Raw genomic sequence first — 17,742 nt, forward strand, 5'->3', positions numbered from 1 at the left:
GAGAAAGAAAGAAGAAATTAATTAGCTGGATGAGGTGGTGTGTGCCTGTAATCCCAGCTACTCTGGAGGCTGGCTGAGACAGGAGGACTGCTTGGAAGTTGAGGCTGCAGTGAGCTCTGTGATCACACCATGACGCTCCAGCCTGGGTGACAGAGTGAGACCCTGTCTCAACAACAACAACAAAAACAGCTTTCTTGCTCTCTGGTTTCCAAATGGATTCAATCAATCCATCAATGAGGAGCACCTGTTGGAAATTAGAATGGGGGAAGAAAATGAGATACGGATATTTATTTCCTAATTTTGCTTTCGGTAGTATCGACAGGAACACACAACTCCTATCAAGTCACCCTCTCCACACACCTCTCTCTCTACACATTGCTATGACTGCTCCCTCCCCAAATTTCTTTAAACCTAAATGTTGTTGTACCCCCAACCGCTATTCCTGCCCAGGGCAAGGCACTATTTCTAAAGGTTTTTCTGTGCATACTCACATTTTTGTAAATAGTTCTTTATTAAAATTTTCTCCAAATGCCTAACTTGAGTGCATTATGTTTTTCCTACTGGAATCACGACTAATACACAAATCACATACTTTATATGCTGAATGTGAACTCAACCAAATCTATGCCATAATTATATTGAAGGGGGGACAGAAAGAGTGTGTCTGAATATAGCAGATGTGGGGGTATCGAGAGAAAAGAGAGCTAAATCATCATTTTTCATAGTGGAATGTATTATACCTAAAATGCATTAATAATGAAATGACCACACAAGAGTCTTATTTTTAAATATGAAAGTAAATATGAAGAGAATCATCTAAAAGAGTAGGAAAGTAGTTACTACTGAGGCAGGAGAAATGGAATAAAGGGAGTGAAGGACAATTGTTTTTCATCATCAAACCTGAATAACTACTTGAATCTTTAAATTATGTGTATGCATAACTCTAATAAAAATGAAAATTAAAAATAGAGCTCTGAATTCTTCAAAAAATTAAAAATAGAATTACCATATGATTCAGCAATTCCACTTATGGGTATATATCCAAAATAGCTAAGAGAGGATCTTTAAGAGATACCTGCACACCTATGGTCATTGCAGCATTATTCACAAAAGTCAACAAATAGAAGCAACCCAAATGATCATTGACAGAGGAGTAGATAAACAAAATGTGTTTTAGGGTTTGTTTTTGTTTTTGTTTTTGTTTTTTGTTTTTGTTTTTGTTTTTGTTTTTGTTTTGAGATGGAGTTTCACTCTTGTTACCCAGGCTGGAGTGCAATAGTGCAATCTCGGCTCACCGCAACCCCCGCCTCCCAGGTTCAGGCGATTCTCTAGCCTCAGCCTCCCGAGTAGCTGGGATTGCAGGCATGTGCCACCACGCCCCGCTAGTTTTTGTATTTTTAGTAGAGACGAGGTTTCGCCATGTTGGCCAGGCTGGTCTCGAACTCCTGGTCTCAAGTGATCTGCCTGCCTCAGCCTCCCAAAGTGCTGGGATTACAGGTGTGAGCCACCACACTCAGCCCAAAATGTGGTTTTTATATACAATGAAATATTCAGATTTAAAAATGAAAGAAATCCTATCACATGCTACAACATGAATGAATCTTGAGGACATCATATTAAGTAAAATAAGGCAGTCACAGAGACAAACAGAGGACATCTTATTAAGTAAAATAAGACAGTCACAGAGACAAACACTGTATGATTCCATTTACATGAGGTATTTAAAGCAGTCAAAGTTGTAGAAACAGAAAGTAGAATGATGGTTTCCAGGGACTTGGGAGAGGGGAGTATGGGGACTCATTTAATGAGTGTAGTTTCAGTTTTGCAAGATGAAAATGTTTTGGAGAGCTATTACACAACAATATAAGTATATTTAACACAATTTGTACACTTACAAATTCTTATAATGGTAAATTGTGTTATTTTTTATACAATTAAAAACTTAAAAATTATATACATTATTATTCTCATTTTAATTCATATGAGAAAATTTAAACAGAAGGATACACTAATTTATACAATGTAGTATGACGATGAGCAGGTATTAAAACAAGGTACTCTAGTGTTCTCTAATCACTATTCAATTCTGCATTTCAGAAATGCATGTAGTTATGCAAGAAGTGTTACCATTGGGTAAGCTCTGTGAGGGTTGTACAAGAACTCTGTATTACTTCTTACAACTGCATATGAATCTCTAAGTATCACAAAATTAAAAGTTTAAATACACATAGTACATATAAAATAAAGAATAAAATCATTTTAATGAGGATAACTTCTCCAAAATGCCTTTTACTTTAAGACACTAGTGATTTCTCAAAAACAAAGTATCTCTATGCTTTTGTTCGGCTATGGACTGCAATGTGAAAGATACTCAGATAATTTAAAATAGAAACCAAAAATGCCTTTAAAAATCATATGATTCAAAGTGGGGATCAAAGATACCTAAAATAACATGTCTTTTCTGACTAGTAAATTCCTGCCAGAGCTCAGTTTTGTTCTAAGCTTACGAACCCACCTTCTACCATGACCTCAGAATGAAATTATCCAAATAATTTGCAAATTAAATGTGTTTCATTGAGAAAGTAGTAACAAGAGGTTATTTTTAAATAAATAGTGTTGGGGCAACTGGAAAGTCATTTGGAAAAAGATAAAATTAAATCCATATTTTACAACATGAACCAGGACAAAATCTACATGGATTGAATATTTAAATAAAAAATATGAAACCCTAACTATACTAGAGGACACACTGCTGAATTTATTTGAAGCCTCAAAATATGGAAGTCCTTTATAAGATTCAAAACCTAGAAGCCATAAAATGAAATTAATAAACTTGACTACATTTTTTAAAAACACAAGCATTAGCATGAAAAAAAATCACAAGTGAAGTCAAAGGCAAAGTTAAACTTGGAAAAAGTAGTCTTAATTTATATCTCAACAAAAGGCTCATCTCCCTAGCACACACACTGCTGCTAGAAATTAAGGAGAAAAATACGAAGAACCCAAAGAAAAAGGAGTAAAAGACATGAACAACTAACTCACGGGAAGATAAATATAAATAGCCCTCAAATGTGAAGAGTTTCAATCTCACTAACACTTAAAGAAATGCAAATTAAAATTACACTTGAAACCTATTAGATTGGCAAAAATTCATAGAAACCAGCCTTCTTACATGTTGCAAGTGGGAATCCAAAATGGTACACAGTTAAGGAGGGAATCTGGCAATATCTAGCAAAATTACATACGTCTTTAACCTTTGACACAGAGATCTCACTTCTATCACTTCTATAAATCTGTCCTACAGATACATCTGCCCACGTATCATGACCTCAGCATTATTTGTAATAGAAAAAGGTTGGAAATAGATCAAATACTCATCAATAGGGACAGGTTAATACACAAAAGAATACATATTGTATGATTCTATTTACGTGAAGTACAAAACAGGTCAAACAATATATGGTAATACAGGTTAGAAAAATGGTTACCTTTAGGTGCCTGGGAATGGTCATGCATGATCTTTATGGGGAACTGGAAAGGGCTTATATCTTGAACTGAGTGGTAGTTACACAGATGTATATATGCAAATATTGATTGAGATGTGCAGTTCAGACCAGTGCAGTTTAATGTATATAAGTTATTACTTTAATTTAATAAGTTTTAAAACAGAGTGCTGATCAGGGAAATACAAATAAAAACCACAATGAGATACCACTTCACACCCATTAGGATAGCTATAACAATAATAATAATAATAATAATAATAATAATAATAAAGATGTATGGAGAAATTGAAGCTCTCAATCAATACTGTTGAGAAGGTAAAAAATGGTGCAGCCACTTTGGAAAACAGTCTGGTAGTTTTTCAAAAGGTTAAACATAGAGTTAACATATGATCCAGAAATTCCACTCCTAGGCATACAGAGTAATCAAGAGAAATGAGAACATATATCCACTAAAAACTTGAATGTTTACAGAAGCATTATTTATAACAGCTAAAAAATGAAAATAACCCAAACGCCCATTAACTGACAAATGAATAAGTAAAGTGTGGTATATCTATACAATGGAATGTTATTTGGCGATAAAATGAATGAAATAATGAAACATGCTATGGTATGAATAAATCTTGAAACGTTATGCTAAATAGAAGAAGCCAGTCACAAAGAATCATGTACTGTATGATTTCATTTGTACAAAATGTCCAGAATAGGCAAATCTGTACAGGCAGAAAGGAAACTGATAGTTGCCTAGAGCTGGGGAGGTTGGGGAAAATGTGGATGGTACAGGTTTCCTTTAGGGGGCTATGACAATGTGCTAAAATTGGTTATGGCAATGGTTGCACAACTCTTGTGAATATACTAAAAATAATCAAATTGTATACTTTAAATAGTTGGAATGTATGGTATATAAATTACATCACAATAAAGTTGTTATTTTAAAAATAGGGGACTGGTTATACATTATTATATAGCCATGCAGTAAGTTACTATAAAGCTGTAAAAAGAATGAGGAAACTCAGGCTGGGCGCGGTGGCTCATGCCTGTAATTCTAGCACTTTGGGAGGCCGAGGTGGGTGGATCACCTGAGGTCAGAAGTTCGAGACCAGCTGACCAAAATGGAGAAACCCCATCTCTACTAAAAATACAAAAATTAGCCAAGTGTGGTGGCGCATGCCTATAATCCCAGTTACTTAGGAGGCTGAGGCAGGAGAATCGCTTGAAACTGGGAGGCGGAGGTTGCAGTGAGCCAAGATCAAGCCTTTGCACTCCAGCCTGGGCAACAAGAGTGAAACTCCATCTCAAAAAAAAAACAAAGAATGAGGAAGCTCTCCATGTACTATCATAGATGCATTCTCAGAATATATTGTTAAAAAGCAAGTTGCAGAATGGTATATATAATATGCTGTTTTTTACTTTTAAGAAATAAAAATATATATTTGCATTTATTTTTACTGGCATGAGAAAGCACCAAATGCATAAAAATAAACTAATAAAAATGGGATGAGAGTGGGGAATGGGATGCTAGAGGAACAGGTATGGTGAGACTGATTATACATTTACATAATTTTGACTTTTGAACACTGTAAACATAGCCCTTGTTTATTCAATTTAATTTAATTCAAAGTATAAGTTAAAAGTTAATTAATGCACAATAGAAAATAAAGTAGGGACAATTAATTCTGCTCCAGGTGTTACCCATTGAATAGCTATCCATCTCATTCAGTTAAGAACTAGTGTACTGGAAATGTAGGGCCAAGAAACCAAACTAATTTTTAAGAAGTTGATATAAATTATAAATATCTTTCTTCCTAATCAGGAAAATAATTATAAAATTATATCCTAATGGGAGGCGAAGCTACACACATACACACACACACACACTTGCACACACACACACAACCAGGCTTCTCTTTCTTGGGGAAAAATGAAATCAAAACAAAGCATGGTTTGAACGTTATCCTGCGTCTTTCATTATGCTGAGATGGCCTTCTATTTAGAGCCACATCTTAAATAGTCATAGTTAACATCTAAGAATGATTGATCAGAAAGAAATACAAAATATAAATTGTTGATAAACTTCATGTTGCATCAGTCAGGTGGAGCAAGGCTGAAAGGTGTTTGGTATTTGAAAAGGAATCTCCAAAAAAGAATTACAAATGTGTAAGTCACAGTAAACCTGAAGTAGGAAACCCTTTGAGCTTCCCATGGAGAAGACAGATAAGGAGCAGGAGACTATCTGACTGGTTTTAGTTAAAATAAACACACACACACCACACTGAACACAAGTCCACACTCTGAACAGGGCTTTCGTACGGGTGTGGTTTCTAGCAGATCCAGTAGGCCAAGGTAGCTGCGTGTTGGTGCTGTGCTTACCGGCACAAGTGTGGAGTAAGCCTGCTGTGCCATGAGCATCAGGTCCCTAAGGAGGGTGATAAAGCTGCACAGACAGTTCAACAGAATCTTCCGAGCAGCCTGGTTGAACGCCTGGAGCTCCTCCACAAGCTGGGCATTGAGGGCTTCATACTCCTTTTTGGCCAAGTCTGACTCCTCTCCTGCTGATCGCTGCAGGTAGCTGTTGCAATCCAGCAGTTTGTCATAGCGTTTCTGGATGAGCTTGTGAGGCCCTGGGAATAAGGACAGCAGGGCTGACAAGGGCGTCAGGATGAGTCTCTGTAAGTGAGATGCCTGCCAAAAGAAAAAAAGGGCCCATTTCGGACAGAAGATCAGCCCATACCTTGTCCAGAGCTGCTATCGATAGGCTTACCTTTTCCCTCACGAGAAGCACAAAAGAAAACAGGAAAGCCCTAGACAGGTTAAAAGAGGATCTGATCACTTTTGTGTCTGGCTAAACCTATTCAAAGACTTAAAACAGGCGCTCTAGGTTGTAACATTGAACCTAAAAAGTGAGCAGGAAGAGGAATTCAAAAGTTAAAGCCTGCTCACCCAAAATATAACTCCACCTTTTTCTCTACCGTCTTTGGTTTTGTCATTGTCATCTCCTTCAACACTTTTTCATTCCCCTTCTTTCTCATCCCAGAGCCAGCACTTGAGGGTAGGGGGAATCTCTAGCCTTTGACTACCAAAACTGTATTAAAGATTCACCACATCGCTCCCACCTTTTGCTGGCAGCAAAAGGAATATAGTTAATCCCATAGGAGACTGTACCCTATTCTTCCCATTTCAGCCCCAAATCCCTGGCTACCCTGGAGGCTTATTTTTGGTAGTGGAATTATGTCCCCTATAAAGATAGCAACCCCTTAATAAAGGTATTTTAACCTTGAGATGGAAAAGACCACAGAGTTGTAACTTGTTTTATTTTTAATTAATTAATTAACTTTGAGACAGGGTCTCACTCTGTCACCCAGGATGGATTGCAGTGGCACTTTCTCAGCTCACTGCAGCCCCTTCTCAAGCCATCCTCCCACCTCAGCCTCCCAAATAGATAGGACTACAGGAATGTGTCACCATGCTTGCCTAATTTTTAAAATTTTTTGTAGAGATACGCTCTCACTGTATTGCCCAAGATGGTCTTCAACACCTAGGCTCAAGCAATTCTCTCACCTTGGCCTATAAGTTCTGTTTTAAATACATTAAAGGATTAAACTGATGCTATTTCTGTGTCTTAAATTGTTTACACTTTTTGGCCTGAATCATTGAAAATGAACTTCATAGAACTGCCCATCTTCATGACATAACCTGATCATCCTAGATTTGATTTCTTCTATTTCTCTTCTGTTTTACATTTGCTGACTGCCCTACTTTACCCTTTATCATGTATGCTTATATGATATTTTATGATAATTTGGAAGTAGGTTTCTCTTTTGTAACCCAAACGATATCCTAGGGAATCAGTATCTGAGCAGCAGATTGTATTAATTAACTTAAATGGCCCCTGGTAACTTGGTCTGAACTCATGGGAAATCTAGAAGAGAGAGAAACCAATCTCTTATTGGCACCAGCAATAGCCAACACAAATTAAATTTGATGTCCAGCTTATGAGATAATCAATATACACCCACAGACTGTTTAATGAGTCCCTTGGTAAACAAAGAATCTATTTACTGTATTTACTATATCTGGGATAAATTACTATGTTTGTGACTTGACTGGATTCTACAGGTAATCTAATTACAGTATTGCAATATAATTATATATATATAAAATCCAGTGACTCATAGACACAAAATGATTCACCTTTACAAAGGAATTGCAGTTAGAACAAATAAGAACTAGATTTTAATATTTTGTCCTAACAAAATGTATAGGTAGTATCACTCATGGTCAGATAAGAATAACTGCTCTGCCTTTAGATAGATTTTGAGTTCTTAATATTTGATTTTTAAAAAGAGTTCTATATATGTTATCCGTAAAAGTTACTTTTATATTGAGCCTTCTCACAATTTTTTTTAACTTAGCCTAATTAATCATCTTGTGGTTTTAGGCAAGGTATGCAAGACACCTTCTGTCTTCTTTCTATCAAAGTCTGCAGCATGCTTGCTGAGAGAGAAGCCACATACCACACTTTCAGGTGCTACTCAATAAATACATATTAACTTAATGTATTGGAATTAAGCTAAAGAGCAAACTTTAAAGACTTTTCTAGAATGTGTGCTCTCTGTAATTAAATGCAGAAAATACATAAAGAACTAGCCACACTTTTTCCATTAAACATATACTGTAAAAACAACTATCTATCTATCTATCTATCTATCTATCTATCTATCTATCTATCTATCTATCTAATCTATCCATCTATCTCATCATCACCATCATCTATCTGTCTGTGTCCATCTATCCATCCATCCATCCATCCATCCATCCGTCCGTCCGTCATTGACCTGTTTCTCTATCATATTAGCTCAGATGTAAGCCTGACTTTCCATTCCCCAGTGCCAGAAAAGCAAAATACTTCAGTGTGGTTTTTCTACTAGATTGGGGGCTGTATGACTTCCTAGGGTTTGGAAGTATGTGAGACTCTTCACAGGTTCTCACAATGTCTTGATGTGGGGGGATGTTACTGAGATTTTGAGCCTGGTGGGCCAAAAATACTAAACATCCTCCAATAAAAGGGCCACTCCATGAAGATTTGTTTTACCCAAAATGCCTATAATGCCAACACAAAAATGCCCCTTTCAAGATGATCTATCTTCTATATAATTCTTGAAATGCTGCTATGAAATAATAATACCTACAGAAATTAAAATTAATATTACCCAGAGTAACTTACAACTAAAATGTGTTATTGGCTCAAGCATGTTTCTATGATTCCCAAGATATATTTTATAGAACTCTTAGAAAATAAATGTTTTACCATGGAACAAAATAAATAACATATGACTCTCAAATAAAAGTCTTTCTCAAGAGGAAGGCTTTGCCTTCCAATATATAGTATGTTAATAAGTGTCATATCCTCAGACAGTACTTTTGCCTTTTCTGTAAGGACTCAAGGCATTTCCAGAGACTTGTTTAAGAAAAGCATAGCCCGCTTGAGCCCAGGAGTTTGAGACCAGCCTGGGCAACACAGTGAAACTCTGCCTCTACAAAAAATGCAAAAAGTCTTCTAGATGTGGTGGTGTGCCCCTATAGTTGCAGCTGCTTGAGAGGCTGAGAAGCAAGGATTGCTTAAGCCCGAGAGGCAGAGGTTGCAGTGAGCTGAGATTGTTCCACTGCACTCCAGCCTGGGCAACAGAGTCAGATCCTGTCCCAGAAAAAAGAAAAAGAAAAGCACAGCTTTCTAACTTAATAAATTATTAATATTTCACACGCAGACATAAACTAAATATTGATTTTAAAAACAGCATTGCCACTGGTTACCCCTAGAAACACAATCTGTGGTCCTCTTAAATTTCCATCATAGTAAAATCCTCACTAATCCACTTAAAAAATATTAAATGATTTAAAAAATCCCCTGTTTAAATCTACTAATTTTGACATTAGTATTTGCTTGAGTGCATGTTTTATTTCTGACTCCAGAAAAATAAATGAAAAGTAGCTTTCCTTTCAACCTCACTAATTAATTTGCATTTATCTGTGAATATAAATAACTTACAAAGTCATGACACGAATTTAAGGCATTACTTAGGGTCTCAGAATAGCCCATCTCATCGTCTTTGTTGTATGAAATCTCCTGAAGGTCCATTACACTCTGCAGAGCCAGGGGCATGGCATCCTGAAACCCAAGAACAAAGTTACAAAAATGGCAAGTTTTGAGGTCAGTATAATTAACGTATCCCAAATGTGAACTTCGTCAGCATAACCCTTAATTATCACTGAGAGGTTATTAAAAAAGGAACAACAAACATTTTATAAATGCTCTGTGCAATCAGGTTGCTTGGAAGAATATATTTCCTTACATTTTCCTTATGCCACTTTCTCGTAGTACTCAGTATATGACCCTCTTTGATTAAACAGTCCATCTTAAATTCCCTCATTAGCTATTCTTTAGCTTGCAATTCTTACAAATTCCTTATTTTAAAAATCACTCCTCTTTGATTTAAATTCATCAATTTTCCTTAGAAAATTTAATGCTGTCTTTAAGAGAAGATGCTCACATTTTTTGTTGAATCAATTAGTGGAAATAGAAGACTTTCCTGTAGATGTTCCCAAGAGCCATTTACTCCTTGAAAGATATGTAAAGGACAGGGGTCTCACTGCTCTCTGGCTGTTATAACTGTTTTTGGTTTTCTTTTCACAGAAGGCAGCACTTTAGGAAGCAAATAGCAAACCTGATTGTAAGGCAGGCTTTGTATCAGATAATAAATAAGAACAGAGTAGTATATGTTCTTATATAACATGGAAACTTGTCTCCAAATCATTCTGATATTTTATCGAAGAGTGCAAACAACTGCTTCCAGAAACAGATATCCAAGATATACAGGAGAAAAGCTTCTGGAATATAGAAGGGGACCGTTTAGTAACTGATTTACATGTAACACTACGAACTTTCTATGTCTCATGGTCATAGCCATTGTCAAGGTGGCATGAAGGACAGTGTTTCCTCTTTATGAGATCCATTAGAATAAACCTGACTGGTTTTTCTACTGAGCATAATCATACTGTACTTCAATTAGCTGGTTGAAATCAGTGATTCTCAAAGGGTCAGGACAACTTCTTATGGGACTGGAAATTTCTGGGAGTATTTCTGTTTTCTAACATAATCTCATGGGAGCATTTGCATATTATAGTTAATAAGATTTTGTAGTTCAATTTATTTTCCTTTATATTGATGTTTATACTTATTTTAGGTACTACAAAGAGATGTGTTAGTAGCACAAACAAACAAATTTTCTGTGTCTTGCAATTTTGTGTTAATGAACTCATCTCTGTTATAAAGAAAGCATGCTAATGGTCCATAAGGCAATCATCTGAGCAAAAAAGTCCCACAATATGACTATTTGGACTGGGGAGGGAGTGGAGCAGGTAAGAGGTCAAACAGCAAAACACCTCTTTATATTGGCTTCCTTTACCAGGAGTTTGCATCCTTCCAATTTTGATCCAGTGTCATAATATAAAGGAAGGAACAGTCACATTTACTCTTCAAAATAACCATGGAAATCAATGCTTTGTATCAAATGTTCCTGTAGAACACTGAAAATAGTTGTGTCTCACCTACCTGTATGTGTTGAAGACAGAGTGAAATGTTCTTCACACAAAGCCTCACAGTCTTTTCTAAAGCTCTAAACAGCTTTTCTTCTCTGTTAAAGGTATTGTCTTTAACCTAAAATATATATGAAATTATTTTCATAACTCAAATGAAATAGATATTTTTAAAAATAGCACAGACCATATTGGTCCAGCACATTACAAAAGAAAATTCTTTGATGATATGAAAACATTTGATGATATGCTGTCTTAACACATACTGTCTCTGTTGGTATATAGCACAACTGATGCTCAGTTAGTGTAGCAAAGCCAAGTCCTGTAGTTCAAATTGCTGTTGTTAATTTCCACATAGCTTCACCCATGCCATGGTAGATGTGGGATTGTAAAACTTTCTCTGTAGTTTTTAATGGCATGTATTATGTACAGACTCAAACCGTATCACATTTTTGGGTTTATAAAATAGCCACATTTCATCTATTGACTAGAACTTATTGTTTTGTTCGTATGATTCATTCCAATTTATTTCACAGTGCTTATTTAGAAAATATTCTTAGATTCATGGTTAAATAAATGTGGCCTGTAATCCAAGCATTTTGGGAGGCCAAGGCACGCGGATTACAAGGTCAGGAGTTCGAGTCTGGCCTAGCCAATATGGTGAAACCCTGCATCTACTAAAAATACAAAAAGTAGCTGGGCGTGGTGGTGCGCACCTGTAGTCCCAGCTACTTGGGAGGCTGAGGCAGAAGAATCTCTTGAACCCAGAAGGTAGAGGTTGCAGTAAGCCAAGATCATGCCACTGCACTCCAACCTGGGTGACAGAGCGAGACTCTATCTCAGAAAAAAAAAGGAAAGAAATGTGAAAATTATTTATCAACTCAAATTTGAAGGTTAATAAATAATCTTAGCAAAAAGAATCCTTCTGTTAAGATAACTCAGCAGAGTTAAGATAGTGTCACATGTATTCAGTTATTTTTTGTCATCTTACATGTACATCCATTAGAATTCAGAAAGATATGGTTTTCATGCTGTGGCAATTTCTAGGAGCACACATTTATTACTGCTATTAATAGCAAGCAGTATTTCTTGGCAATTAAAATGGCTACAAAACAAGATCTGAACCAGTCTCATCCTGGCAAAATCTGTGTGAACATGCAAATGCTTTATGGAATAGGGTATGTATTATTAAGTTTGGCACTGGGTTGTAACCATAGCAGTTCTTGGTTCATATGTTTTTAAATTTAAGATGGTTGATATTAGAACTAAATGGATCAAAAATGGTGACATTTTATTTTATTTTTAAATTTCTTAATATTGTTTATTTAGAAAGCTTTTGATTAAATAGGCAGCAGAGTTCTTTGTAATCCCCACAAAATCCAGCATCCTCTGCCTTACAGTTGCTATGCTCCAACTCAGTCTAGTGTGCATAACAATATGCTAGGGCAGATTTTTTAAAATGTAGTTTCCTAGGAGTCATCACCAGATATTTTACTTTGTACATCATCTGGCTAGGACCCAGATGATTCCAAAGTAGAAGGTTCAAGAATCACACTGAGAGAAATATTGCCCAATTCTACTTTCCTATAAGCAAGCCTTTTCCATGTTGTTTTCTTTTGCTGGAATATGCTGCTGTTCATTTCCTGCCTTGCAAAATCCTGTTTATTTTTAAGGACTGGTTCAAATGTCACCCATTCTGTAAATCCTCCCTTTTCTCCTATTCTTCGAACTGTAGAAAATTAATTTCTCTCTCCTATTTGCTCTCATAATCCTGGTTAATGGTTTAAGTGATTCTCTCCACTGATGGATTTTGGTTGTTTCTGATTAACTATTGTTGTTTTAATGAAAATAATAGCGAACATTTGTTAAACACTGACTATGTTCCAGACACTGCTAAAACGTTTCTTCCATTTTCTCATTGTAATCCTTACACACATATAATGGAATTATGACTAATCCCATTTTAGAGATAAAGAAACAGAAGCTTCAGGAGGTGTGGCAGAGATTGTTAACATTCCTCCTGCTGTCCCTTTATTGATAGAATGCACACCTCTAGTTCAAGTTGGACACTTGGCTGCCCTGCTAGAGACTACATTTCCCAGACTCCCTTGCAGCTGTCTCTGCCTTGGTAACCAGGTTTGTGCAAATAGGATGTGGATGAAGCCTTGTTTTTCATGTCTGAATCTTGGCCTTATAACATTTCTTTGGGACTTAAAAGAAGACACGGCAGGAATCCAGCTTCAGCCAGGCAGATGAAGACAATATGTTTAGAAAAATCACTGAGGGAACTGGGTTCCTGAAGGATCTTATGAAGCAGAGGTCATCTGGATTCACATCTCAGGACTCTTAAAAGAGAAAAAGCGGCCAGGAGCAGTGGCACATGCTTGTAGTCTGAGCTACTCAAGAGGCTGAGGAGAGAGGATCCCTAGAGCCCAGGAGTTTGAGGCTGCAGTGAGCTATGATAATGGCACTGCACTCTTGTGCAGCTTGGTCAACAGAACAAGACCCTGTCTCTAAAAAAATAAAAAAAGAGAGAGAAAGAGAGAAATAAACAGCTACCTGATTTAGCCTACTATGCCTTTGGAATCTCTTTGTGAACAGATATGTGGTCTTTACCCTGGTTAATATGGGGAGTTAAAGAAACTTACCCATGGTGTAGTAGGATCAGGATTCAACCCCAAGCAGTCTGAATTCAGAACCTACACCTGTTCATCTTTGTATTCCCAATCTCTAACATGGTGCTGGATGCAAGAGAGTTCAATATATGTACGATGAATTGAAGAGAACCTTCCTCTTGGGTAATAGCTTTATACCCTAACTCTACCAATATTTCACCTGAGCTGCTGACAAGTGCAAAATTGATTGATTTGAGATTTATCTCTTTTCCCGTCAAGCCTATGCAGCTGATTTTCTGATTAACAGTAAAATGCTTCATTGCTGACAGGACATCCTCTCAAAAGATTAAGGGGAAAAATCTAATTAATATCCCTTCAGGCTACTTTAACTACAATTCACTTTTAGTTCACAATTGAGAAATATAAGAAGCTGATGATAAATATGTTAAAGAATATAACAGCTTATTCAAAAGCCTGCCCAGAATTAGAGGCTGCCTATTATTCCTTAATAGAATTGTCTTGAGTCAGAAGCAAAATCCCAAAGACTGGGGGAGAATTGTTTGCACCACATTTACACACGCCTATCTCTATTATGGCTACAATCTCTTCTTAAATAAATTTCCAATTTGACTTTAATATAGTTGTCTTTAGTTGAAATGTCTTCATTGTCCTTTCTCTGATATGTAAGCATATCCCATAAATGTCCCAAACTTCTTACATTATAGTTCCACATTGAGAAGAAGAACCTCTTACATGCAATGGACTCAGTTAGCCCCTAGAGGGATATAAAGAAGTAAATACAAAAATAATTCAAGCCTTATGTTCTAAGAATGTACATGTTGGTAAATTCAGTGCAGTCACAAGAGGAAACAAGAACATGACTTGGAAGGAAGAAGTTTATTATACTCACAGGTCCCAGAGAGAGGAGTCACCACATGCCACACAGGGCCAGAGGTAAAGCACCAGGTTTTGGTACAGTAGCAGAAGATAGGAGTAAAAAGAAAGTCTAGACCAGAACCTCTGTTAGGATTTCCTTGGGAAAGGTGAGGCAGGAGCAGAGTAAAGAGTTTAGGACTGGCTATTTTAAATTACTCCATAGGGGTAATCTCTAGTTGCTGGTACTGGGCCCTGAAATGATTTAGGGCAAGGGTTGATGCCCTAAATCAACCCTTGGCTTGATGTGTAAGAATTAGATAAGGATGTGGTTAGAGCTATAGACTCAAGATTGATTGGTTTGCATATGGAAGCTGTGTTCCAGTCATTTGCTATCCCTAAGAATTGGCTAGCCTTAGGAGGGCAGTTTGCTCAGCCAGAAAGGTATTTTAAAATGTCAAAACATTATAAAATACAGGAAGTAAAAAATACGATTAATACACCATGTATGAAGGACTTTACATCACATAAGAAGAAAAGCCTGCACATTCGAAGGCAAATAACCATACCAGGCGATGATATAAAATATTAATGATGATATTTATGATAATAAAGACAGCCAAAGTGTATTGAGTGTTTACACACTGTGTTAGGTGCTTTCTTTATATATGCATCATCTCATTTAATCCTCACAACCATCCCATTTGTTAAGTACTAGGAGAATCCGAATTTACAGATGATTACATTGAATTTGTTATGTGCCCCAAATATTTACTAAGTGGCAGAGGTAAGGTTCAAACCTTCAAAGATGTTGTTCTTAATTTCTTCCCTGTGCTGACCCCTGCACATATGAATAGTGTCAAGATTGAAATACAGAGTCAATATATTAGCCCTTTCCAGAGGTTGAAGGGGCTACTTCTACCTAAGTGGTCAGAAAGCTGCAAAGACTTAATGGAAGGAGAAAAGACCACAGCAGCTCCCAAAGCTGTCTGAAACCAACATGAACCACCATAGGGTTGCCTCTTGTTCAAACTAAAAATCTTAGCGATATTAATATGTGAGTGATAAAAATAGGCAAAAGAGAAGGAAAAAATAAGGACTATATAGTATACTAAGAACTATCTTCCCCAATTTTGGTTAGAAGCTCACTGTATTACTATCTCAGGACCATCAACTTTGCATCTTGTGATTCTCAAAGAATTGCAAGTGTGTTCCATTGATAATTTACTTTAAAATCATTGGCTTCAAAATACCTAGAGTGTTTGCAAAAATACAGACTTCTAGATTGCACCCTTGAGGCAGGTGGAACCCTAGAATCTGTCTTTCAGCAAGCTTTTTAGGTAATTCTTAACGCACCTTAAAGATTAAGAGTCTTTGCTAATCCATCTATTATTTATTAGGGATTGGGTGAAAGTGGCTCAAGCTAGGCTAAACAGCGGACACAGGACTGTTACTCATATAATGTGCATCTGGGGAGTGAGGGAAGAGGAAGGGGATAAGGAGTAGGAAAAAAAATCGCACTAAGTTATGCCTCTAAACACTTTGTTTATATAGATGAAATAAAGATAAAATGAATATCAAGGGAACCCTGAAGAAAAGTACAACTTTTAAGAGCAGAAGTAAAACAGGATGGAAGAAGGGCATTGCCTTGAGGGAGAATATGTGCTAGTTGATGATGATCATCAGGACTCCTGGGGCAATCTTATGTCCCATGTCCTATGTCCATGTCTCTCTTTTATCTGTTTCTTGAGTAGAAGCACCACAGCTAAGACAGTGTCAATCGTATTCCCACTCCCATCCCAGAGAGAAAGAGAGAAGAGAACAGCATTGGGCAATTACCTTGATTCTCAGTATTCTAGAAATAGTCCTCACAAAACAAAACCTCACAAAAATATCAGCATTCATGTTCCCTGGGAAAACGTAGGTGGTCCAAGAAGAAAAATTACCTGTGATTCTCCTCTGGTCAGAATCTTCAAATGATTTGTCACTCTTTTTGATTTCTTGCTAATTGAATGAATATTTAGTTTAGACAATTTGTCTTTAAGTGATTCATCCTCGTCATTCTTCTTGTATTTTAGAACTGAAAAGGAAAAATGTAATAACATAGCTGAACACATGCAGCATAGAAAGTGTGCACTTCACCCAAAGTTTTCAAGATGAGTATTTACATTCAAGATAAAGATGTATATGATTTTTGAGCCTCTGCTGCAGAGGCCCTATGCTCTAGCCCCACTGCCCAGCCATGTCCCAGTCAGACACCCACCCCAATGACCTCCAGAAACAAGGACAAAAGCCCCTCAAGGTTCAAGTTTTATTTATTAATATTAAAGTAATCCCTGACACTAGAAAAAGTTCTCCCTCTCATCTCAGATAATACATTTATTATCTGAGGCCTCTGGAATGGGGAATCAAGATCTAACTAAAGAAAAGACAACTCAGCCTGGCGCGGTGGCTCACGCCTGTAATCTCAGCACTTTCAGAGGCCGAGGTGGGAGGATCATGAGGTCAGGAGTTTGAGACCAGCCGGGCCAATGTGGTGAAACCTTGTCTCTACTAAAAATACAAAAATTAGCCTGGCATGGTGGTGCGTGCCTGTAGTCCCAGGTACTTGGGAGGCTGAGGTAGGACAATCTCTTGAACCCAGGAGGCGGAGGTTGCAGTGAGCTGAGATTGTGGCACTGCACTCCAGCATGGATGACAGAGCAAGACTCTGTAAAAAGAAAAGAAAAGAAAAGAAAAGAAAAGAAAAGAAAAGAAAGACAACTATACCCAATGTAAGGAGACCTCAGATCCTAGAGCAGGTCTTCACTGGCTGAGAGATTTGGGGCAAGCTGAATAACCTCTCTGAGCTTCACTTATTTATCTTTGCGATCATTTTCACCTTTCATATTGTTGAAAAGATTAAATGTCTCTAACATTCAGTGTTGGTAAAGGTGTAGGGAGATGGACAATCTTACAGACTGCTGATGAGGATTAAACCAACACATTTTTGTAGAAAACAATTTGGCAGAAACTAACAAAAAGGAAAATATTCATAGTCTATTACCAGGAAGTTCATGCAGAGAAATCTGCTTTCTATAATCAAGTATACAAAGTTTTATTTGCTAGAGCATTTTTTCTAACAGCAAGGTATTAGGAACATCTAAATGTTTATC

The 17,742-nt window shown here is 36.9% G+C and overlaps 1 protein-coding gene across 1 annotated transcript in view; it reads right to left on the reverse strand.

Annotated features, from left to right (window-relative positions):
- The window catches only part of ARHGEF38 (Rho guanine nucleotide exchange factor (GEF) 38), a 136,645-nt gene that overhangs the window by 12,873 nt on the left and 106,030 nt on the right, over positions 1–17,742 (reverse strand). The window contains exons 7-10 of the mRNA XM_011966325.1: positions 16,534–16,667; positions 11,116–11,220; positions 9,553–9,672; positions 5,877–6,188 (exon numbers count right to left, since the gene is read on the reverse strand). Coding sequence (XP_011821715.1) covers positions 5,877–6,188; positions 9,553–9,672; positions 11,116–11,220; positions 16,534–16,667 — 671 coding nt within the window. The remainder of the gene's footprint in view (positions 1–5,876; positions 6,189–9,552; positions 9,673–11,115; positions 11,221–16,533; positions 16,668–17,742) is intronic.

Source organism: Mandrillus leucophaeus, unplaced genomic scaffold (assembly GCF_000951045.1).
Source record: "Mandrillus leucophaeus isolate KB7577 unplaced genomic scaffold, Mleu.le_1.0 Scaffold756, whole genome shotgun sequence".
In the NCBI taxonomy this organism is placed as follows: domain Eukaryota; kingdom Metazoa; phylum Chordata; class Mammalia; order Primates; family Cercopithecidae; genus Mandrillus; species Mandrillus leucophaeus.